This window comes from Carassius auratus, chromosome 5 (genome assembly GCF_003368295.1).
Source record: "Carassius auratus strain Wakin chromosome 5, ASM336829v1, whole genome shotgun sequence".
Lineage (NCBI taxonomy): Eukaryota > Metazoa > Chordata > Actinopteri > Cypriniformes > Cyprinidae > Carassius > Carassius auratus.
The window spans coordinates 15,215,932-15,241,073 of record NC_039247.1 but is presented as its reverse complement, the minus strand read 5'-3'; the positions used below and the strand labels follow the sequence as shown (position 1 = coordinate 15,241,073).

Sequence of the window (25,142 nt, the reverse complement as noted above, 5' to 3'; positions counted from 1 at the left end):
CCTCAACCAAAATAATAAGAGGATTCTAATTTGCACAACTCCTTGGTTAATTTGTATGAACTCTGTATCAGTCCTATAAACAATAAAGGGGCTCTTTACATTTCTTAACTTTTAGTGATTAGTGACGTAGAAGTATTTCATTTTGTTTTCATTTTGCATCATAATGTTTATTAGTTTAAAATTTCACTAAATCCTAAAACTTTATGTCAGGGTTTCCATAATATTCTGAATGCCAGATTTTTAGTGTGTCTTAGACCTTGTATATTGATGACGATGATATTCTGACCACTGCAACCTTCAGAGATTTCCATCTCTTGCCAGTGAGATTTTTTTATTCATTTTTTTAAATCTGCCATAAACGTAGCTGCAGGTTAGCCTTTTGTAATTTTATGACGGCTGCAATACTCCAGTGAGCCTTCAAGAGCAAAACTTCATATTGGTTTCTCTCAAGCCCTGTTTCAGGATATCAAGGTAATTTTTCCTGAACTGTAAAAAAAAGCCATTCTACATTGTTCTCTCCTTTTGTTTTATGAGGCATGTTCTGTGCATTAGCTGCCCCTGAGTCTGCTTGTCACACACTGTGAGAGAGGAGGACTCACAGCTGGGCAGGCCAGGGGTGAGCAGACGCAGTCAGGACATCAGATGGGACCTCAGTCTGCATGACAGCCATGCACTCCGTCACCCTGACACTGATAAAATGGATGTCTCTGTGCTGTCCACACTTTCACCAGCATCAACAGGCTAGGTTAACCAAGGTCAGCTTTATGTAAGAGCTCGTGCGAAAGGAGATGTGCGTGATAATGTGTTAATATACTTCCTGTTTGGATAGCTGAAGTGCTTTTAAGAAAATATTTATATTAACTCTGTCAGTAAATTCCGACTCTGAAATACTCTGCATAGCTCTGTTTGACCCTGATGAAGAAACACTTTGGTATTTGATTATCTACAAGTGTCTCCAAAAAAGTTGTTGCTATGAAAGCATTATTAGCAACGGTTTTACTCCTTTATATAAACTTTCAAAGTCCCTCAAGTGAAAAACAGGCGTGTGTGTTTGTGTGTGTGTGTGTGTGTGTGTGTGTATATATATAATATACACACACACACACAATTATTTAACCGAGTTAAAGTGCACACACACAGTATTGAACATACACCTGGAGCAGTTGGCACAGCCATATTGCTGCGGTGCCTGGGAAGTGATGCCTTGCTCAAGGGTCTCACCCCAGGCCTGGTATTGAGGGTGGAAGAGAGCGCTGCTTATTCACTTCCCCTATTAACAATTCCTGTCGGACCTGAGACTCGAACCCACAGCCTTCGGATTACAAGTCAGACTCTCTTTCTTTCTTTAAAGATAGCAATATATATCAAATATATATTTTCTGTAAATAAGGTTGCTATGACATCTACATTTTAGGTACCAGCAAAATGTCACAATTCTCAGAACTGCAGCAGAATACTAGGGTAACACTATTAAGTAAAAAACATTTAAACAGTCACTCTTTCAGTAATGCAATAAAAACAAAAAAGCAAAGGAAAAATACAATAGAAAAAAAGACACAAATGAAACAAACAGTGCTTAAAGTTTTCAATGCAAGTCTAAAGTCTTTTCAGCTTCACCTACTCTTCACTGTAAGATAGAAAGTAGAATGGGCCACATATAGTTTTTTTCTCGATTATTGGATTTTTAACTTTTTTATTTTTCGATTAATTGCACTGCTCTAATCGAACTAAAGGGGGAAATCAATACTTTTGTCAGTCTGTCTTAGCAAGAAACTGTCACTAAGATGAATGGGAGATGCCTACACCCCCCCCCCCCCCCCCCAATAAATGACTTCGTGCAAACCTCTGCCTACTTAATGTTGCATGAAACAAATACTAGCACCCCCAAACTTAAGACTACATACTAATAGATAGAGAATTGTTTAGTTATGACCAGGATCAGCATCCATGACTATTTCTGAATCTCATCTGGAGTCTGAATTTGTCTCTGTTCAGTGACAACTGATGACTGACCCAATGAAATTGACTGCTAGGATAGATTAAACACTGGTTAGGTGCAGAATATAAAATTTTCATACCACTCTAAAGTTAAAGTTACGTAGTGAACACAAAATATATTTAAGTGGAATTCTGCATTAATGTGACGGAATTTAAAATACCATTACAAAGTTATTTTTGTCAGGTGTTGAATGACTGCCTGCTATTGCTCTCACTAGTAATCCGCAACTTTTGGAATTCCAGTTTCCCTTGCGTTGGATGCAGTGCATTCTGTTTCTCCGTGAAGACACATGCAGTGGTTTCAAGAATGAGGCATCTGATAATTTGGCCAAATGAGGCACAGTTTGTAACAGCCTTTATGTCGAGAGTCCGCTTAAGATGTCATAAAATGACATACAGGTTAGCTTTTTGAACAAAACCAATACGTTTGATTCCCTGCATGCAGATTTCAGTCCCATAAACCCTTTTGCACGTGATCACCCACTATAGCCAAAGACAAGGAGAGCTCTCTCCCACACATGATTTACCTAGAGGAGGCGTTTAGTCTCTCAGGCTGCTGCAGTCACAATGAAGTATGACACAGATTCTGTAGACCAGCCCAGAAAACATACACGTAGCAGGCTGCTGTGGTAGCTAGGCAACCAGACTCCCTTCAAAATGAAGAACTCTTGTGACGTGCTTCTGTTAGCAACTGTCTCTCCTCTCTCGTGATTTCTGCATGGATCTCGATCTCAGATATTGAGTTTAACGATGACTTTACATTGCTACAATTTTCTTTTCCATTGTGTAAAACATGTGTTTGGATCCTAATGGTTTATTTTAAATTTATGTTTTTATATTTAGGTAAATTAAATGTCAGCTCTTATGGAAATTCCATCATCTTTGATGGGTCGGAGCAGGTGTTGTTAGCCCAGTTTCCTGTGTTATTTCTACATCAGTTGAATAAATTCTCTCTAGAGTCGAAAATCAACTCAGCCAGGTTATTGCTTTGTCCCACCAATAAAGAGAGCGGTGGTCTCTGGTTCAGGTCAGTGTTTAAAATCTTTAGACATTAATTTAAGTGAGCTTGTCAGAGTGGTTTGTGTGTGTGTGTGTGTGTGTACGAGGGGTAATTTTTAGTTCTGTGAGGAGGCATAATGATTTGAGTCCGTTAAGGTATTTTTTGTGTGTGTTTGTGCAGCTGGTGAACTGCATGCTGTGAGCAGCGACACACTCAATTGCAGACTCTGTTTATGAGCCTCATCTTTGGAAAGAAAATCCAAGTTTGTATGATATCGCATTCATAAATGTGACATACGAGGTACAGACTCAGCCATTGAATATTTCTGAATCCATGAGGAGTTCCTGAAATTTTTTTCCTGTCAGCGTGCACCACATTGATGAGACTGACCAATGAAAATTGACTGCAGGATTTGAATTAAACTGGTTAGTGGGATAAATTCAACCACTGCTAAGCTGTAAAGATACGAGAACAAAATCTATTAAGTGGAAATTCTCCATTAGACTGGGAACGTTAAAAATATTACAAATAATTTTTTAGTTGAAATGACTCCGTATTGCTCTCACTTGCATCCGCACTATTGTGGAAAAAATCATTTCCCTGCGATTGATCAGTGCATCTTGGTTTCTCCGTGAAAGACACATGCCAGTGGGTTTCAAGAATGAGGAATCTGATAATTTGGCCCAAAAATGAGGCACAGTTCTGTCAACAGCCTTTATGTCGAGAGTCCGCTTACAGATTCATAAAATGACATACAGCGTTAGCTTTTTGAACAAAACCAATACGTTTGATTCCCTGCATGCAGATTTCAGTCCCATAAACCCTTTTGCACGTGATCACCCACTATAGCCAAAGACAAGGAGAGCTCTCTCCCACACATGATTTACCTAGAGGAGGCGTTTAGTCTCTCAGGCTGCTGCAGTCACAATGAAGTATGACACAGATTCTGTAGACCAGCCCAGAAACATACACGTAGCAGGCTGCTGTGGTAGCTAGGCAACCAGACTCCCTTCAAAATGAAGAACTCTTGTGACGTGCTTCTGTTAGCAACTGTCTCTCCTCTCTCGTGATTTCTGCATGGATCTCGATCTCAGATATTGAGTTTAACGATGACTTTACATTGCTACAATTTTCTTTTCCATTGTGTAAAACATTGTGTTTGGATCCTAATGGTTTATTTTAAATTTTATGTTTTTATATTTAGGTAAATTAAATGTCAGCTCTTATGGAAAGTTCCATCATCTTTGATGGGTCGGAGCAGGTGTTGTTAGCCCAGTTCCTGTGTTATTTCTACATCAGTTGAATAAATTCTCTCTAGAGTCGAAAATCAACTCAGCCAGGTTATTGCTTTGTCCCACCAATAAAGAGAGCGGTGGTCTCTGGTTCAGGTCAGTGTTTAAATCTTTAGACATTAATTAAGTGAGCTTGTCAGAGTGGTTTGTGTGTGTGTGTGTGTGTGTACGAGGGGTAATTTTTAGTTCTGTGAGGAGGCATAATGATTTGAGTCCGTTAAGGTATTTTTTGTGTGTGTTTGTGCAGCTGGTGAACTGCATGCTGTGAGCAGCGACACACTCAATTGCAGACTCTGTTTATGAGCCTCATCTTTGGAAAGAAAATCCAAGTTTGTATGATATCGCATATCATAAATGTGACATACAGGTACAACTTACTCAAGAAAAAAAAAAAGAAGAAGAAGCAGCCGCTCCCACGGATTATTTAAACTAGATTTTGGCCATATTATTTCCCTGGTTTACAGTCAGAGCCATTTTGCAGGTTGTGAGCAGTATAATTTGGTAATTTCACAAAACATTGTGTAGTCTAGTGTATAATTAGATAGAGACTATCCAGCCAACGCAGCTGATTTTATGACTCATTTGCATCTGTCCTGCATCTCTAAGCCACGAGGTTGATGTTTCTGAGTGAGAGTGTGTTTGGAACAACTTGCAAGTCTGGTAGTGTGTGATCCTCAATCGTTGATGTCCAGTTTTTCTCTGTAACAGTTCACAAAATTGTAAGTGTGATGCCAAGTTATTTTAAAATCTGTTAAGGTATGTTTGTGTAGTTGTGTCGTGTATTCTGGCTTTTAGAAACATAAACATCTCATAAAACATAAAAAAATTGCAATTTTTAATATTAGGACTAAACCCCGCCCATTTTTTTTCCATACTGCCCTAATGATTATTTTTTAGATGAAGTTGTTAAGTTGATGGTCGATGGTTACTGACCCAATTTGAGTATTAACAATATATTTAGCAAGAACACGCACTGTATCCTGTGCTCTCAAAGCTGTCACTGGGGTGGTACCTTTCAAAATGTACACCTTTTTTTACTTAAAGGGTGCATTGTAGTACCTTTTTAAAGGGTACTGCCCCAGTGACAGCTTTTGCACCTTTTTTCTGGTAGTGTGTATTGAATACAACTCTGGGAAAACAACTTTACTGTCAAATGTTGTAATGTTTTTTGTTCAGATGACCTTTGTGTGGTGTCCATGTATGATTTGTGTTCAAACTCTCATGCAGTTTATAATACTTCTACAAATTTCAGTCCGGATTATACTCACTGTTCTCTGAAGCATTTTGGAGAGTGAGAAAGCAAAGTCTTTTTAAGCTTTTATGTCTTTGTGTGTATACTAGAGCAATAAATTCTCTCTTTTTTTCCCTCCACAGTGCAGGAGTCAGCCGCACATCGGACTGAGGCATGTCACCAAACAACGGGTATGTTCTCCATCTGAGTGTCATGTCCTATAGATTTTGGAACACAAGCTGCAGTTACCTTGAGGCATGAAACATCATATTTTCCTTCCACTGATTTTTGATAGTCAGACCTAAAATGCATCAAATATATATTTATACATTCTGTATTGCACACCTGAATACTATTCACTGAGAGATATTGGCAATAGACAACCCATTTGTGCTGGTACAAACCATTTGTAATTCTTCAAGAAATTTTGCATTATTAATTTTTCATGTGTGCATAAATTCTAAACTTTTTTTTTTTAATTATAAGTGAATGAAGCCCAATGTTTTGCAAGCGTCTCAGAGCCACACAAATACACTCTTCTGAGAAATCAAGCTCTGAATGACTGATTTGTGGTTGTTATTTGAATATAAAAAATCTAAATGCTGTGATCATTTACTCACCCTCATGTTGTTCCAAACTCATAAGATCTTTATTTACTTAGTGTACAAATTTGACAAAATTTGATAATAGAATATTAAAATTGCCTACATGAACAAGTGTAATGGTTTTAGAACCACATGAGGGTAAATAAATGATGACCAAATTGACATTCTTGAGTGAAGTATCCATTTAAGCTTGCATACAGGTATTTTAATATAGAGAAAATGCCACGCAGCTTTAAGACTCCTCCGAATATTTGTTTGCTTGAAAGCGACATCTAATCATTTCTCACTTCAAGCTGTTTTATAACATTGCCTGTCTAATACAGAGTTAAAGAAGGTTTTTTAACACCTGTGTGAACAGCGTGGCACCACAACACTTCATACAGTGAGTCTGTAGCCTGATCCACTGTCCCTGTCCTGCAGACAATACAGCAGTGATGGGGGATCAGACACAAGCTCTCCATCAAAGCCCAGAGCTCTTCCCTGTCCCCATTAACACAGGGACCTCAGTGGCCCACACACACTCCACCATCAGCCCGGCACTGGAGGCAAGGCTTTGATCGTTGTGCACATAGAGAGTCACGGTCCTTCTGAAGAGAGCGTCTAGGAATGCTTAAACATGACTTTCATCTTCCCAAATTCAGATTCTCTTTTTGTCAGCATGTGCTCCACTTGTTCTCAAGGCAGCCGTGCCCAGACTCAACCGCAGCCGGGTCGACTGGGTTTATCTGACTCTTTGATACTATGCATTTGATGCCAGTTTTTTTTTTTTTTCTGAGGCCAGCAGCTGAGTTCAGAAAGAAAGAACTGATGGGAATGCGGTGGATGGATCGTGTTGCAAAAGCTTTTGATGAGACGCGCCTGACTTTTACACTTGGCTCCCAAAGCCAAATTGTAATAAAAGCACTTCATTAAGAAGTGACATGAAGGGGCATTTATGCAGTGACAACAACAATTAGATCCATGAAATCTGCCTCAAACTTGAATTACTCTGAAGTTTTAAGCAAAAAAAAAAAAGTTCTCTCAGAAGGTAAACAAGAACTGTGGCCTGGGTGTTTGAGATTAGCATTACAGGGTCTCGTGTTTCATTGTGTAGCTTCTTTCACATCAAAAGGCTCCTTGGAGTGGACTTGTGTTTTTGCCAGTGAAAATTAGCTTGACTGCTTTATGCTTGTGTGATCAAAACATATTCCTCAGTAATCAAGGCAAAACAAAGCTTTTGATTTAAAATATGTATATTTTATACTTCAACAGGACCATGAAAAGAACACCACAAAAGCTTGGATGTGGTCTGTTCACATCTAAATAATGACACTTTGCACTCAACTAATGAAGAGGTTAGTGGGCACATAAGGAAAACTAAAGCATCATACTATCTACAGCTGCAACATCTTTTACACATGTTAAAATGAAAGCACAGACAAATGCAATACATCGCTACCAAAGGTTGCTGAACGCAAAATAACTGTATCGACCCATCACTGGAACTTTGATTGGCCTTAAAACATTAGCATACACAAACGTGCTGCGGTGAGATACAAAAAATGGGAAAGGTATTGATTTTTTTCCTCCTCAATGTCACGAGAGGATGAGGATTTAACGGACCCTCATTATGCCCCTGCATGCAGTTGTTGCGTTTCACACAGATTTCTGCCAACACTCAAAAAAAAAAGTTGTTGAATGAACTTAAAAAAATTTGAGTAAACTTTTCCACGAAATTGAATTACATTTTCCAAACAATATCGAATTAGTTTGAAATTATTTGTTGTAATCTTGTTGTGTAAACTTAAATTATTTTAGTCAAGACAACAAGAAGAAAATTGGTCCATTCTACTAGATAATGTTTAGCCATGCCTAATAGAGAAAGTTGTGTCAGGTTAACTACTCTGAATTTTGTCATGCCTACTATATAAAATAATGCTATGTTAACTACATTCAATTTGGTCATGTCTACTATATCTAACAATGCAATGTAACTACAAACATTTTTGTACTGCATACTAGAAACAATTTAAATCATTACACTTTTATAACTTGATTCTACAGTTACTTCCAAATGAAAGTGAAATAATTGTGTTCTATTACATTAAAACCTTTTTGCTGTATACCTATAGTCTACTGTGAAGAAAGTCAATATGTTAAAAGTCAATCCATTTAGTAAAAATCTGTATTTAAAACATGAGCACATTTAACCTTGAGTGTCTTCTTGCTTAAAACTGCAAATATGGCAATTAAACATGCTCATTAAGTTACAAAAATGACAATTCAAATAAAACATGAGCATATGAGGATATAACAAAATGTTATTTTATTTTGTTTTCTTAAACATGATATTAAATGTGATTGAGAGACGTAATCACCTCTGCTCATCGTGCAAAAATTCAGATACAACAAAATCACATGAGCATACAAAGAAATAAAACAGCATTCACAAAGGGATCCTCAAACACAGCACACCTAAGTGAAGAGCTTTGTTTTCTGCGCCTGTGCTTTGGCAGACAATTTACACAAGTTCAGCTCGAGAATCATTTTTTGGAGCACCTTAAAAGTGTAGTGGATCTCCTGTGGATGAGTAAGATTTAAAGAGTATATTAGTCCAAGTAGCATGGCTGTAGCCAATGCTACATTACCTAAACCAGAAAGCACCTCCACATCTTCCAGCACAATGCAGATATCTTCGGGGTCTTCTGTTGCATCAGCAAATTCATGCTTTACATCACAGAATCCCTAAAAGGTCTTCTTTATGTCCGCTTCGGTTCTTGCAGGGTCATCATCCTTTAAAAAAAAAAAAAAAAAAAAAAAAAACAGTTATTTTTAATGAACAACTCTACTTCCACAGCACATTCATACATTCACGAGCCATCTAAAAACAATGCTATTGCGTTCGGTCACCAGATCACAACCCAACTCAACACCCTTGGCAGACTGTTTTCCACTTTATAATGTAAAATAATACAGTGCCTTTGTCAATATCACAACAATGAATAACTATGCTACCTTAAAATCTCTAACTATCACTCAGTGACTGTTTGAAATTTTTAATTAATTTAAATGACATTAACAAATTACATTTATAAAATACCAGATATTCTCAAGAGCCATTGATACTTCGGTAACACTTTAGAATGATGTCCATTAGTTAATGTTAGTTAATTCATTAAGTAACATGAACAAACAATGAACAATACATTACTGTTCCTCCATTGATTTAAAACATAAGAACTTGAAATTTATTGCCAACAGTTATGATTTTTTGTTGTTGTTGTCTTGCAGCCATACGAAGCAAAAGTCATTTTATCATATTTTGTATTTTGAACCCGTGAAGCCTGGAATTAAACTGCTGTTTTCATCAGGCCAGAGGAGAACTGGCACCCAGATTAAGTAAAGTTTCTCCCAAAGTTTATTTTTCATTTCTGTCACTAATTAAAGGGATAGTTCACTTTCAAATTAAATTTAGGTATGTTTTAGCTTACCTCAAGGGCATCCAAGATGTAGGTGTTTTTTGTTTCCGTAGTAGTTTACATTTTGATATTTTTAGGTCAAACTGTTCTTGTCTGTGATTAATATAATGGAGGTCTATGGTCACCACCTCAATGAGCATGAACAGAGAAGTCCGAATTAAACAATTCCCACCGTAAGTACACATTGATGACCTAAGACACGAAACAAACGGTTTATGTAAGAAAATGAACCGTTTATTTTGGTTTTATCTCCTGTACACAACCACGTCCAACTGATCTGAGTGCACGAGTGCTTCCTGACGTGACGTGCGCACGCGCTCTGGCTTAGTCTGCGCAAGCGCGGTAAGCGCCGGAAGCGATCTCTCGCGCGTGTACATCACTCATTGTTTACTGTTTACCACACAATACACCACCAATCTGCATTGTCTGAAATATAATGCAGTAACTGTAATTATTAATTTGTTTATAATGCACCCTATAATCGTTGCAATTATAATAAACAACACATTACTCACTATTGACAGTGTGCCATTGGGTCCCTCTGGCATTGGACGTCGCCTCCAGTTTATACGTGGCAAACTAAACACAATGTGCAAAACGCTGCGGCTCAACAGCGGAGAAAACTCAGGATCTTCAGTCAGGCAGGTGTGTGATGCGATACAGTCAATGTCCTCGTCGTCTTGTAGTTGTTCCATTCGTGACAACATACGCTCTCCACTTCTGTCGGCATCTCACAACACTTGCTACTAAAACGCCACCAATTTTTAAGAGATCTCTGTCTCTCTGAGGCTTGAAGACGTGCTGCCACAGCGGATGCTTCCATGATCGCTCCTGAGTACTTTATCGGTGTATTCTGGTTTAAATATGGCTGTGACAAATTCAACGTTGTCTGTTGATGTATTGAAATCATCTTCCATTGCAATTTCCTGTACGTATAAATATGTTTAAATCTTCACAGTGTAAGGTAACACTTCAGAAATCTCTGTGTAAACCATAGACAGTAAGTGTAAACCATGAGTGTGCTTTCCGTGCTTGCGCAGACTAAGCCAGAGCGTGCACACGTCACACAACAGGAAGTACTCGCGCCCTCACATCAGTTGGACGTGGTTGTGTACAAAAGGTAAAAACAATATAAATACTGTTTGGTTTCTTACACAAACCGCTCGTTTCGTGTCTTGGGTCATCAATGTGTACTTACGGTGGGAATTGTTTAATTTGGACTTCTCTGTTCATGCTCTTTGAGGTGGTGACCATAGACCTCCATTATATTAGTCACAGACAAGAACAGTTTGACCTAAAAATATCAAAATGGGAAATACTGCGGAAACAAAGACACCTACATCTTGGAAGTCCTTGAGGTAAGCTAAAACATACCAAAATTTAATTTGAAAGTGAACCATCCCTTTAAGTTTTGGTTCCTTGCCACTGCCACCTTTGGCGAATAGGGATGCTTGACTGATTGCATAGACACTATTGGAAGAGAGTTGAACTGGATGATGACATCACTGAATAATCAATGAACTGACTTTTTCTTAAAAAACAAAACAAAAACTGTCTGTTTGTTATTGTCCTCTTGCATTACCGACAAACTATTTTCCTGTTTAATTATGCTGCTTTGACAATGTGTATTGTGAAAAGTGCTATATAAATAAAGGTGAATCGAATTGACTATTAAGAACTGTGCTTATCAAACAGGATGATATCACGTAAACCTAAACCAGTGGCTGTGTGGAGTACAAAGGTTTAAAGAGAAGTTAGCATCAGTCATTTAATTCATATCTGAGCTTTACAATTTACTCAATATTTTAAAATTAAAAAATGTACATTAACTCTTTACCCATCAGCAGTTTTGATGGGGAATGTCTTTTGATATTTAAACATACAAACGTGTATATATATATATATATATATATATATATATATATATATATATATATATATATATATATATAAGAAAGTGTCTCTGCTTTTAAATTGAAAAAATTTTAGGCACAGTTCATGTCACGTCTTTTGCAAGGTCAAGTTTGTTATTACTTTTGATAACTGTTTGTAACGAAAAAGAACTCACCAAATACTCCATCATATTCATCTTCATTTAGGTAGATGCATAGCCCCTTGAGAATGCACTCTTGCTTGGTCTCCATGGTGGCATTATAAGAAAACAGACAAAACATTTTTTCAAGTTTCTGATATTCATACATGACACCCTCCAATACACATCTCTGAGCCATTATGAATTACAGAGCACTATATCAATAGCTTGTATTAAAAAGCAATTTATAAAAAAACTGAAAAAAATAAAAATACTAACGTTACCTGAGACATTGGCAGCATAACATCTTGAATCTTTTTTCTAAACACTCCACCCTTTTTGGTAAACACTTTTAGCAGATCATCAGAGAACAGATCCAGTTTGGACATGAATTTTGGAGTGTAAAGGAAGGGTTGTGATCCGATGAAATAAATTTATCTGAAGACATAAGTTACAGAGGTCTTGTTTATGGGCAATTCAGCAAAGACAAAAAAGGTTAAAATGCTACAAAGAAAACAAAATATTTAATACAGGGTCAGGGTGACAACTTATTTATGACAGAAATCATTTTCGATTATTCCTCTTGATATATTAATCGCAAGTAACAGAATAACATTAACTTACACATACAAGCGCTTGGAGAAACAAAACGTTATTAGCTGACTACACAGACATAATGTCGGTCCATGATCATAACCTAGCTAGCAGAAGAAATGCAAAAACTCCACTTACAATTACTGAAGCAGCGAAATGTAATACTTACGTCGCTAAAACATTATTTGTTGTTTAAGACGAGAGACTCCGTGAACGCGGTGAATTCAGTCACGAGCACGTGAACTTAACAAGCGTGACTAATCTAAAGCCTTGGATTGGCTGCTGTGCGCTTTGATTGGCATCTCAATCGTTTTAACAATGACGAGCAATAAATTATAAATTATAGATGAGGAAGACCTAAAATATAAATTTGAAACTTTGTCACCCTAACAACAGCTGAATGCAGAGTAAGAATTTAAAATCCTAGGGGACAATTTGGCAATTTCTAATTATCAGTCGTGTCTTATGGCCCTGGTTTTATACATTAATTCATGGTACTGAAGGGTGTTCTGTTCTCTCTTGTTCCGCGATTCTTCATTTTAACGTTATTTGATACTTTTAGGAAAAAAAGAAAGTCTGCACCACGTGCTGAATCCAGAAACCTAACATCAGCTACAAATGACACACTTAAGAGCTATATTCATACAGTGCTTATAGAAAAATAACTTTCTGGTATGCAACAAGATATTAAGAAAGCATATTTTAATTAGTTTGTTAATTAAATAAAATTAGATGGACGGTGATAGACAAGAAAAAAAGGCCACTTACCCAACTCACATGTTCGCTGCTGAGCAATCCATCTGCATCCGTTTCCGTTGATGACGTGCATCCGGTTAAGATGAACAAAAAATATTCTTGTTGACTCAATTTAAAAAAATGTTGTAAACCTAATTTTTTGAAAATTACATTGTTTCTGTTAAATATAATTAAGTTGACACCATTTTTACAAAGAGTTATGTTGTATGTGCTCATGTTAATTAATTAAATTGAACAAAGAGCAAAAATCATTTTTTTGAGTGAAGACTCTACTCCAGTTGATTAAGAATTGGATGGCCGGCTTGATTAGCTTGCAATGAGTTCTGACCTGTGTGAGATTCCATGCCAGAGTGAAACTGTCTGCCCAATACACATTATTTGTGCTTGACTGGTTTTAGAATCACTCATTTTGATCCTAATTCTGTACTCGCAGGCAAATGCATTGAGTGGCAAGAAACATTTTTTTTTTTTTTTTTTTTGCATTTCGTCTGTTGTTTCCTGTCTAGCACTGTTACTTACTGTCTGTATTTAATATCTGTTTACTGTTCTATTTGCATAATATTTTTTGTCATTTCTGCAGTGCAGTTTCCTGAAGGAACCATATTTCTTTTTCTTCTGTAGTGTGTTAACCATGACAGTAAAGCTGACTTTTTGAACATGCATTGTGCTAGAACTGAAAAGATTTTATGCTCATAAAAAGATATGACTGGAGGGATACCAGAACTACTGTTTTTATTCTCTCTCTCTCCCTTTAGCAATTATAGGTGCTGGAATCTGAGATGCTGCGGAAGCACTCACTCATTCTCTCTCTCACACACTCACACACACACACACACAAACACCAACCCCTTGGTGTTTTCAATAGCAGCTGGTCACACTAAAGTGTGAGTTTGAGTCTGACCTTTGACCCAAAATAAACACGGCTGACGTGATCACACACTGGGTCATACTGAGTTACTGTAAGCAGCTGAGTCTCCTGGGCTTATTTCTTTTACTTCAAAAACACCGCTCTCTAGAAGAGGCAGCACTATTATTTTTAGCAGCATGCATACCAGAATGCAGCTTTTGGTTAACTAGTTTTCAGCAGTTGTCAGTGTCACATGATTGTTCAGAAATCATTCTGATATGCTGATTTGGTGCTCAAGAAACATTTATTATTATTGAAAACAGTTCAGTATTAATATTTTGTGAAAATAAATATATATTGTTTCAGGTTTCTTTGAATGCAATGTTCAAAAGAACATTTATTTAGCAGAAATCTTTTGTAAAAAGTCTTTACTGACTCTTTTGATTGATTTAATGTATCCTTGCTGAATAAAATGTATATTTTAAGTGGCTGTTTGAGCGGGCTGTTTCTAAACTGCTCTAAACTTCAGGCTCTAGCATTAAGCTTTTTCTAAGATTCTGTGTTTACACGTTTTCAGAAATATCTTTAGTTTGAGTAGCTCGATTGCTATGTTAATCGATGTATGAATCCCCGAAGAGAAACAACACGTCAGGATGACTAATCTACAACTTTCAAACTGGCTAGACATCCTTCAACTCTCTGCTCTCAGACAGAGATTTAGAAGTCAATGTTGTGGATTGATTCAGATCTGTCTGTCTATAGTCTAAATCTGAAATAAACTAGAGATCCATTCATTTGAGAAATCGTTCTTTGACCCTTTACCCTTTTTACGGTTAATTCCATTCTCATAGTATACATTTCACTTGAGCTCACCAAGCTTGTTGAAGGATCACATAGTTAAAAGCAGTCAATAAATCATTTATTTAAAACATTCAGAATGAGCTTGTAATCAACCTGATGAGTTGAGTTTGTTTTGACAGTTTAATCGGCAGTCGAAGGAGGATGATTTCATATGCCTGTCTTGCTTGTCACTATATTTGCAGAGCTAATAGTTGATTCTTGAATTATAGGGAGTGCAGTTTCCTGAGATAACATGTAGGTGAGCATCTGTTTTTCGCACAGACGTCAGTGTGACAGACGAGGCAATCATCTGTGTGATTCGAGGGGTCTGGTGCACCTGTGGCAGCAGCATGGATTCCCCCAGTGTTTCCATTAGAAGACAATGTTTGGCTTCTACAGTGCCAGGGACTTCTGTTCCAATGAGCAAACTGTGTGTGAAATGTCTGGTTCCTTGCACCTGAGGACGTTGGGTTCCTGTTCTGCCCTTCAGACCATGTTGTTTGCATGGCTGAAGATCACGAAGATTCCCGGAATACATGAATCTTGCCTTAGAGCAGGCCTGGATATGCTTGGCAGTTGTTGAAGCAAACACAATGCATTAAAGCCAAGTCCTCTATTATTAAGAAGCACGGTGGCTTGAAATGTACAGAAACACTCAATTTGTTAACATTAATACTTTAGGCATTATAATATAATCAACAGTATTTTTTACAGCCTATATTGTGTTCATGTTATATTGTAGATATATACATATATCTACCGATCTATCTATCTATTTATTTCTAAGTATATGTAGATGTCAAGTGCTGCGAAAGTTGATTGTTGTTATTTCATGTTAGCTATCGCATTAACTAATGATAACCTTGTTGTAAAGTGTTACCATTCATCCTGATCTTGACAACATGGTGTTAAAAACAGGATGTGGGACTGAAGGCAGATTATAATTAATAAGCCGGTGAACGATCCAGCCCTCAGTTCATCCATGAGATCACATTCTTTCCAGCTGTGCCAAACTCCAAACATCCTTCCCATTAAGTCAACATGGATTACCTTTCTGACCCAGCCAACTACAATAAATGCAAGACAGGACTTGCAACTCAAGTAGTTTGCAGGGGAGGAAGGAGTGCTCGTGTAGTCCATTATGAATCCAGCTATTGTATTAGTGGAATGGTTTTAATTACATGCATGACTTGTTTTGCTGCCTATTCTGTCATTTTCTCATTCTCTGCCGGAGCCAGCGGGTGCTGTGTTTTGTTAATTGCTTTGGATCACTGACCGATGAACTTGTAGGGCGAGATGCTTTCCGCCGTGTTTGTCTTATGTGTTATTTGAAGGTCTAGACTTTAATTAGCCAAACGAGCTGCTCTTTCTTCTATATTGTCTATATTACAGTCACACGATTTCCACTCTTCTTAGACGCATAGACACCTGCTCACACGAGTAATGAATTCCGCTCTTTTATTATGGTCATTATTCCATAACTATATTCAATGAATAACACCAGGGTTGTTAGAGTCGAAGTGTCCTGTGTTCTTATTTGACATCTTGTAGTAGTAAATTATTACTGCAGTAACTGAAATCTGTAACACTAGTAAATCGGTCTGATTTATTAAATGTTTTCTCAAAGGTTGATGTTGGGCCATAATGGTTGCTTAATTATGCAATGGTTCAATAGAGCTGCACATACTGAATTGTCAGCATCTCTCTTCCCAGGTTTTATCATCGAGTCCATGTTACTTTTGCAACATGTCATGTGTAAATATCTTGACACATTCTAAGGATTGGAAATGATATGGATATTAGGACAGGGTCCATAATATTGTTCTGATGTATGTTGGCTGTGCTGTAAAAAAAATTCGGTTGCACTTTATTTTACAGTACGTGTACTAACTTGTACTTATAGTGTACTTACAGTGTAGTTCTGGTAACGCAAGGTAACTGCATGGGATAGGGTTAGGTTTAGGGGTAGGTTCAGGGTTAGTACCTAGTTATTACATAGTTACTGTAATTACTTTAATAAGTACATAGTATGTACATGAGGAACAGGACTGTAAAATAAAGTGCTACCAAAAATTCTGTGGTTTGCAAAATATGATTTAATAAATAATTATGCAAAACTCTGTTAAAGGCAAACAATAATGCAATGGTCAACAATCTTGAAGCTTGTGTGTAAATAAGTTGATGTGAATAGTGTGATATGTCCTGTTCTGTTGTAACTGGTTTGGGTGCAGTTTGAGTCCTTCTGTAACTTGAGTTTGTCGTAACTAACTTTGTCTAATGACTTTGTATTAGCTTTGAATCTGGCTTATCTTTGAGCCATCTGAATGGCCTGTGATCATGACAACCGTCATGTGATATTTATACATTCTCATTTAATTTAGAAGGAAAATGTAACTTGCTACAGTTTCCACATGACCTGTGTGTCAACTTTTGTGTTCCTCTATTGATTGATAAATTTTCTACTTTCTTTTGCAGCCTACCATATTTGGGACACTGATTGAAAAGCCGCTGGGGGATCACAATGCAGTAAGCAAATCATATGCTCTTTTATTCTAAATGCTTGCAGAATGAAAGATGTATTAGATCAAATGTGGTATTGACACATTCCTCTGCGTGTTTAATTCTGCACCAAGCATCTAAACATTTCAACAAAATGCCCGTTTTTGCTGTAACTGATAAGGTAGCTTTCCATTTACACAAATACTTATTTCTGTAAACCCAAAATTTGTGTTTGACCTTTGAAATGAAGACAGTCTTTATTTTTTATTGTGAGTCAAATTGTATTGTCATCCAGTTTCAATAATCAGCATAATGCCTGAATATTTCAACAGAGGCAATTAAATGGTCCTCTTATCAAATTAACCACATCAGATAGAGTTGATGGAGAATCAGGAGGAGGAATGCAAAGCTTGCCAAGTAGCAAATGACTTATTTAGCTGCATATGGAGCCAAGTGCATGAGAAAAAAGCAGCAACATCCTTCATTCAACAGAAAGAATCAATTTGTCATATTGCCACTTACTTGCCCTATGGTTGATTGTGTTATTCTTCAATGAGCTGTCATTTGTGTGTAAAGATAAAGGCCAGGAGTAGTACAGGACGCAAATGAAAAAATGAACATTTGCCCCTCTTTTGTGTTTGGGATTTACAAATGTTTTTTTTTTTATTAACTTATTCAAAATTTGCCTTCATTTGTTCTTTGAAGCAACTCTCTCTCAGTCCTGAGGATGCTAACAGTTGGAGATCATATTGTATTCAGTAAAGTTTTGGGCACACATGCTTTATCCGCCTAATGAAACCTGGGAGAATCTAGCTTGCCCACAGACACACAGGAGGATCAAGGCCTAATATTATGCTAACGTATGCGTGTCGAACAATGGCTTTCTCCACGGGACTGTGCACCAGAGCCAGTCGACACATGAGATCAGTGCAGAAGGCTTAACTCCAATGAGATGAGCTTTAAGGATTAATACAATTACAGTGTGCCAAAGCCAAATAGATTTTTTTGCAGTGGATTTGCAAAAAATACAATAAAACTCTTCTTTAGAATGATTGTCTTAATGTCTTTGGCCTTGTACTGGTGACCTTATATTCAACTGATGTGACTGTAGGAGTTTTGGCTCAGTAGCACATTATAGACAACATGGATTTCAAATGATTTTAGCTGTGAGTTTTATTTATTACAACAAGTGACTGTTTTAATGAATCTTTTTATATGTAATATTTACAGCACACAAGAGACTCCGATGCACAGTGGTCATAGCAAGTGCATCAGAAGTGCGAGACGACTTGTGTTCCATTAGTGTATCATGAACATTTGACTCATGATGATTGACTAGCTGCCCGAGGTTGTTCATTTAGGTTGGCATCCCATGACAGTGGCAGGACAGCTCGGTTGGAGCTCTGGAATTTTAATCAGTGTTTTGGGGTTTTGAGGGGGAGGTGTCTGGTTCACTGGACCAGTTAAGAACAAGCTTTATATTTAGAACACATCCGCTCATGGAACCATCTGAATAATACAGAAGTGACCACTAACGTAATGAGCTGAGCAACTTTAGCAGCATGACAGGGAAGTTGGAGAGAGTCCTACGAGCTCTACAAGAAGTCCCTTTTGATCATATTATTATTATAAGAGGATGACTATCCATTTCTTAATTCAAATTACAAACATTATGAAGTTATCCTTTATTATACTTTTCACAAATCTCAAGATGGCACACTTATAAGCGTATCCATATGTGTTTTAAACCTTGGGTTGTTAGATGTGTGTGTGTGTGTGTGTGTTTATTTTTTCATGAGTTATTGGTTTTGATGCTTTGTGGGTCTTCATATTCACTAGGGTTTTTCTAGGTCAGCAGTAGCTGAAGCATTTATTTGATGTCATGCAGCTGACTGCATTGCTATGGCAACAGCAAAAGCTTTTGTGCCCAGATGCGCCCTTAGAAATGGAAGTGAGTCTTTAAACGATGAGAAACCATTTTCAGATGATGCTGCATCATTGATAAGACCTCTGTGTTTTCCAGGCATATTTTAGTTTAACTAGAGTTGTTTTACTCATGTTGAACAGATCTGGATTTCTCATATTATTTTAAATCATGGATTTGTATGTTTCTGTGAACGTGCTGCATGTTGGCGAGGGCTTCGTATCTTTTTGGAGACTCAAATATTGTAGCTCACTTCTGCTCCACGAAAAAAAAAAAAAAACTGGCTTCTTAAATTGTAATTATGACAAAAATTTATTATGACATTAGTCAAATTGAGGTACTAATTCAAAATTATTAGATAAAACATTCTTAATTATGACATGAAAAGTAAAAATTATGACCACTCTTTGTGTCTTAATTCTGACTTGTATCTTAGAACTATTACTTCAACTATTACTATAATTTCAACATGTTTGACTTTTTTCATGTAATTACTCAATGCAATGTTATTTTTTATTTATATTTTGGTATGGACAGACAGACAAAGAGAGACAATTCAGGTTCAAAACCTAGAACATCATGGTTCAAAACATCATGCAGAGGCCTGTTTCCCCCAAACTAATGCAAATCAACTATGATAAATCCAGATAGCAGATTTGATCACGTTACCATTCACCATCAGTAATTCCATAAATGGCCAATATATACAGGTGCATCTCAATAAATTAGAATGTCGTGGAAAAGTTAATTTATTTCAGTAGTTCAACTCAAATTGTGAAACTCGTGTACTAAATAAATTCAGTACAAAGACTGAAGTAGTTTAAGGACCTTGTTTTCCAAATGAAATACAAAACTTGCTCTCATCTGAAATGAGGACTTTGGACCACTGGGCAACAGTCCAGTTCTTCTTCTTCTTAGCCCAGGTAAGACGCCTCTGACGCTGTCTGTGGTTTAGCAAATTCCTTGAAACGTCTGTGTGTGGTGGCTCTTGATGCCTTGACCCCAGTCTCAGTCCATTACTTGTGAAGTTCACTCAAAGTCTTGAATCGATTTTGCCTGACAATCCTCATTAGGCTGCGTTTCTCTTGGTTGGTTGTGCATCTTTTTCTTCCTTCCACTCAACTTTCTGTTAACATGCTTGGATACAGCACTCTGTGAACAGTCAGCTTCTTTGGTAATGAATGTTTGTGGCTTACCCTCTTTGTGAAGGGACAATCAATGATTGTCTTCTGGACAACTGTCAGATCAGCAGTCTTCCCCATGATTGTGTAGCCTAGTGAACTATACTGAGAGACCATTTTGAAGGCTCCCATGCCAATCAGAGTTGATTAGCTGATTGGCATGTCACCATATTCTAATTTGTTGAAATGTGAATTAATTGGTTTTTGTTAAATATGAGCCAAATCATCACAATTAAAAGAACCAAAGACTTAAACTACTTCAGTCTGTGTGCACTGAATTTCACAATTTGAGTTGAATATTACTGAAATAAATGAACTTTTCCATGACATTCCACTTTGAGATGCACCTGTATATAATGAAACATTTTGAGAATATCTTTTTAAATCATGCATTTGTCAAAAAGTTTGTTATCTGTATTAAGTGCACATATATGCCACAGCTTGTGCAGAGAAATCCAGGATTATCTTGGAGTCTGTCAGGCTCTGGTAGACTGCCAACTGGTGCAATGCCGGTCGGGCAATCTACCGATGATGCATTATGTAACAAGTCAGGACTTGTTATTAAACTTGTCATTTGGTCTACAGTGCTTCTCAACTGCTGGATAATGGCCTAAAATCAGAAGTCTGTTCTGATGCACAGATGAAAAAGAAAATAATTAATCACATTATTAGGATAACTATATGAGGGAATATTGTTCCCATATCTTTTATTGTTGTTTTGTTAAAAATTATCACTTGGTAGAAGCTAGCCAAATTACAAGAACTACCAACGTCCTTGATAATGGACAAATTATAATGTGTTCTGTGTGGTCACTTATTTATAAATGAGCACTTTTTTTCTTTTTTTACCATTTACTATACAAAAAAAAAAAAATACAATAGAAATGGTGCAATATTATTACAATATAAATTAACTGTTTTCTTTTTTAATATATATTTTTAAGTTTTGTTTATTCCTTTGATGGCAAAGTTGAACTTCAGAGTCTCATGATCCTTCAGAAATCATTCAAATATGCTTATTTTGTGCTCAATAAACACAACATTGTTTTATCATTATCAATGTTGAAAACAGCTGCTTAATAATTTTGTGGAAACCACAATGCATTTTTTTTTCAGGATGAGCGCAAAAGAACAAGACTTAAGGTCACTTTATAGAACTGACCTTCCTCTGAGGATGTTTGTCTTCCAAGGAAAGGCTGCTTTGATGACTGACTGACTCATAGCTTTTGTACTGGCTGCATTATTCCCATTTTACGGATGGGCTACCACAGCACCCAGGTCCTCCTAAGATTCATTTCTCCTGTTTGAACTGTAATAACAAACAACCCTTTTGTATTTAATAACCTAGAACACTTACGCAGTGCATCTTCAAGATATTTCCATCTTTGTTCAATGTAAGTGTTATGAAAACAGAATGAAGGTCAGGAGACCAGTAAATAGATGAATAAAGTGTACAGGAATGCTTTGTACATGTAAAGCCATTGACACGATCCAGTGCTAAACTTTGTCTATTTGCTCTGTAATTCTGAAGATATTTTAAAGACAAAAACACATTTATACATTTGGCTACTGTTTTTATCCAAGCTGTACAATGTCCTCACTAGTTATGTTTACATGCAACCAAATATTCCATTAGTAATCAAATTGATGGCTCTGTATTGAAAAGCCTTCATGTAAACACTTCAATTGAGTTCTGTCTGATCGGATTAAAAAGGGTGCATAGGCCTGAAATAGTCCGATCAAGAAGACAAAATGAACCATGTTAACACTTAAATCTGTCTTCTCAATCGGATTTAAAAATAGCTTGTGCACCTATATTTTTACGTTTTACTACTATTTGTTTACATCTTATGAACACATTTATTTTAATTGATTGTCTTTGTTGTTCATTGGAGTAGACTGACATATTTGAAATGAATTTCAGCATACTTTTTAGATGTGTCATAGAAGCAAAAATTAGTTATACTTGCGGTAGCTCCAGTGACATTGCAGTGTACTTTTTCCTCGTTCTGAACAAGGCATCTGGGCAATAAGTTTTGTTTGGATGTAATTCAAATGAAAATGTGTATTGGATTTTAAAGAATAGGGTCCAAATAAACTGAAATTGGATTGGATTCATGCCAATTGCTGAACATTTATGCATGTAAACATACCTACTCTGGGTTAACATAGGAATTGATCCCATGACCCAAGCACCACATTAGATTGTGGCGAGTGGGGCGGGGCCGAGAGGCGTGGGAACGAGGAGTGAGGCCGGGTGTAGTGATTGGAGATGATCGATGCCGGTATCGAGTCCCACGTAGGAGATGGAAGGATATAAAACTGGAGCGACTATAGTGAAGGACGAGGACCAGGCCTGGGCCATATTTTATGTTTTGGTTTTTATTTGCGCGCACCAGTCATCCGCGAGGGGCTGGTGTGCTGTTTTGTGTTTATTTTTGAATAATTAAAGTTTCATTTGATTGTGCGCCGGTTCCCGCCTCCTTCTTCCCGATGAGTATTGAGTCTATTATTACATAGATGAAACCTGGAAGTTTCCCAGTTTTCATCCCAGCAGCACTCTTAACCTCATGTGATATGGCCTTCACGTAAGAAACATCTGTGAGAATGTATCCATCACACATCTCAGTGAATCTGTGCAACGTGATCGTGTCTAGCACACATTATCTTTCAGTCTTTTATGGCTGCTCCAATCACTTTTTTGTAATGTTGTTATTTGCATGCCTCCAAGCTATTCCCACTTCCATTCAGCAATTCAGAAGAAATTTGGACGCTAAAACTGCACTCAAGAATAAATGAATTTCATTGCATTAACAAAATGTTAAACCTGGCGCCAAACAGTTGATGGCAGAGCTTATTTCAAAACTAATGTATCTTTTCTGAGCAGTGTTTACAACAACTTTGACAATAAAAAAGTATCCAAATGTTTGTTTTCAGCTGCTTCACTGAAGATCATGTAGGATGTGTACCTCCTGCATGCCATTTTGGCTGCATTTAAACTGCAGGTTTTGATGCTCAAATACGATTTTCTGACTATATCCGATTTTTTGGACGACCCGCTTACATCATCTTTTAAAAGTGACCCGTATCCGATTTTTGCATTTACACTATACACTGCTGAAACTACCAAACATAGACGTTCTGACCCGGAAAAGGAAGTAAAACTGCACGAAATACAATGGATGCAGGTGCAAATAAAATTATACAGTGTTTTGCTTTCCACAATATTTTGAAAAGTTAACAAAAAATTAGCAAAACATTGGTCTCGTATGGCAGAGAAAAAAAAGAGGAGAGCCCTTGTTGCAGCCTGGGTGAATTTTGCGCCTATAATAAGTCACGTGATCTCGGTGGTGTCCACCTGAGTTGACGTCACTTTTTTAATGACATACGACTCACATTTACTGGGTAATATCTGATTCGTTTGCTTACATGGCACACACAAATGCACGTATCTGATTCATATCCGATTTATTACCACATACGAGTGTACGAGGCCTGAGTAAGATCTGAGAAAATCGGAATCCATGTGTTTTTTTCCTGCTTACACGTTCACCGGTCATATCCGATCTGTGCCACATGAGAGGAAAAAAATCGGAATTGGGTCACTTGAACCATGCAGTGTAAATTGGGCCTTAGATGCTGTCCCCAGACAATCTTCCCTTCCCTCGGCATAATAGTTGCATTGCCCCAGACTCAAGCAGATTTGAGTGTTTTTAGGAGGTTCCTTTATGTAGATGGCGACTGGTGTTTGACAAAGCAGTTGGTTTTATTTCTGGCAGGTTTTTCTATTGAAGCCATACTTGATAAATCTATGTACTTTTAATACTAACTACATTCTAACTGTATTCTAAAATAAACTTTAACTGATAGAACTGAAAGTTTTAAATGATAATGATGTGGAATTGAATACCTGATTTCACCTGATGACTTTCACATGTCCCTACCGATTCACTTGTGGCACATCAGTACTAGAAACTCCCAGGAAAATCCCTCACACCCACTCACTGTAGTTAAGGCACCTAAAACCTGCTTTCTTTTAATAGCTGTCATGTGTCCAATTACATTGTTTCACAGAGAGAAGCAGTTACCTCACCCTTGTGAAATCCCCACATTTTCTTTTCATTTCCTCTTTCTCCTAAATCTTAGAGAATCGTGTTGTAGATAATGAAGTCAACTGAATTTAACTGTAAACCAGCTGATTGGAAGCTTTAGGAAATGGCATTTACTGCATACATTTCTCTGTTGTGGGAAGAAATTTTTTTTCCATGATTCTAATTTTACTCAATCTGGATGCACTTTTAGATTAAATTCTTCTATCACGGGAAATCCCTTTTAACAATCAAAAATGCAAGTAGAGGGTTTATTCATGAATAATTTACCTAATTATTGGCAACATAGTGTATTAAAGAAGATAAACTGTGCTATGTCTTTACTTTACTGAGCAGTGCGAGTTTTAGAGGAGACGAAAAAAAGGACTTTGCCTGAAAGACTTATAAAAGATTTCTTTTTTCTTTTTATTTTTTTTTTATTTGTTGCCCTTTTCTTTTGAGTAAATGGAGAAATATGCTTTATTCATGCTGTACTTTAGCCTGTGGCAAGCTAAGATTTTTTTTTTTTTCTTCAAGATGAGATTAGTTATGTTAAGTCATTTGTTAAATTGTTCAATGGAATAATAGGCTTCTAATTTGCATTCATGTGTTTCCTTTAATTGATTCATGGTTACAAAGATACCTTTCAAAGACAAACTGTAAGTCTGCAGCAGCAGATAATCACTTCCTTCTCCTATGGTTATGAAAAGCTGACCTGTATGAAAATGTGACTCATGTCCAGTTTTACCCTGTCAAAAACAGCTCTTTTCAGAGCAAGCCGTTTTGTAGAATTTTCC

The 25,142-nt window shown here is 37.0% G+C and overlaps 1 protein-coding gene and 1 long non-coding RNA gene across 2 annotated transcripts in view; one reads left to right on the top strand and one right to left on the bottom strand.

The window, feature by feature from the left end:
* LOC113077818 (ras-GEF domain-containing family member 1B-A-like) overlaps positions 1–25,142 on the top strand; it is a 78,897-nt gene that overhangs the window by 19,135 nt on the left and 34,620 nt on the right. Inside the window, exons 2-3 of the mRNA XM_026250084.1 lie at positions 5,665–5,712; positions 17,129–17,179. Coding sequence (XP_026105869.1) covers positions 5,665–5,712; positions 17,129–17,179 — 99 coding nt within the window. The remainder of the gene's footprint in view (positions 1–5,664; positions 5,713–17,128; positions 17,180–25,142) is intronic.
* On the bottom strand, positions 8,411–11,875 carry LOC113077831 (uncharacterized). The gene is made up of 2 exons (XR_003281393.1): positions 11,653–11,875; positions 8,411–8,898 (listed from the first exon to the last, which is right to left on the bottom strand). It is a non-coding gene; the product is annotated as an uncharacterized LOC113077831 (long non-coding RNA).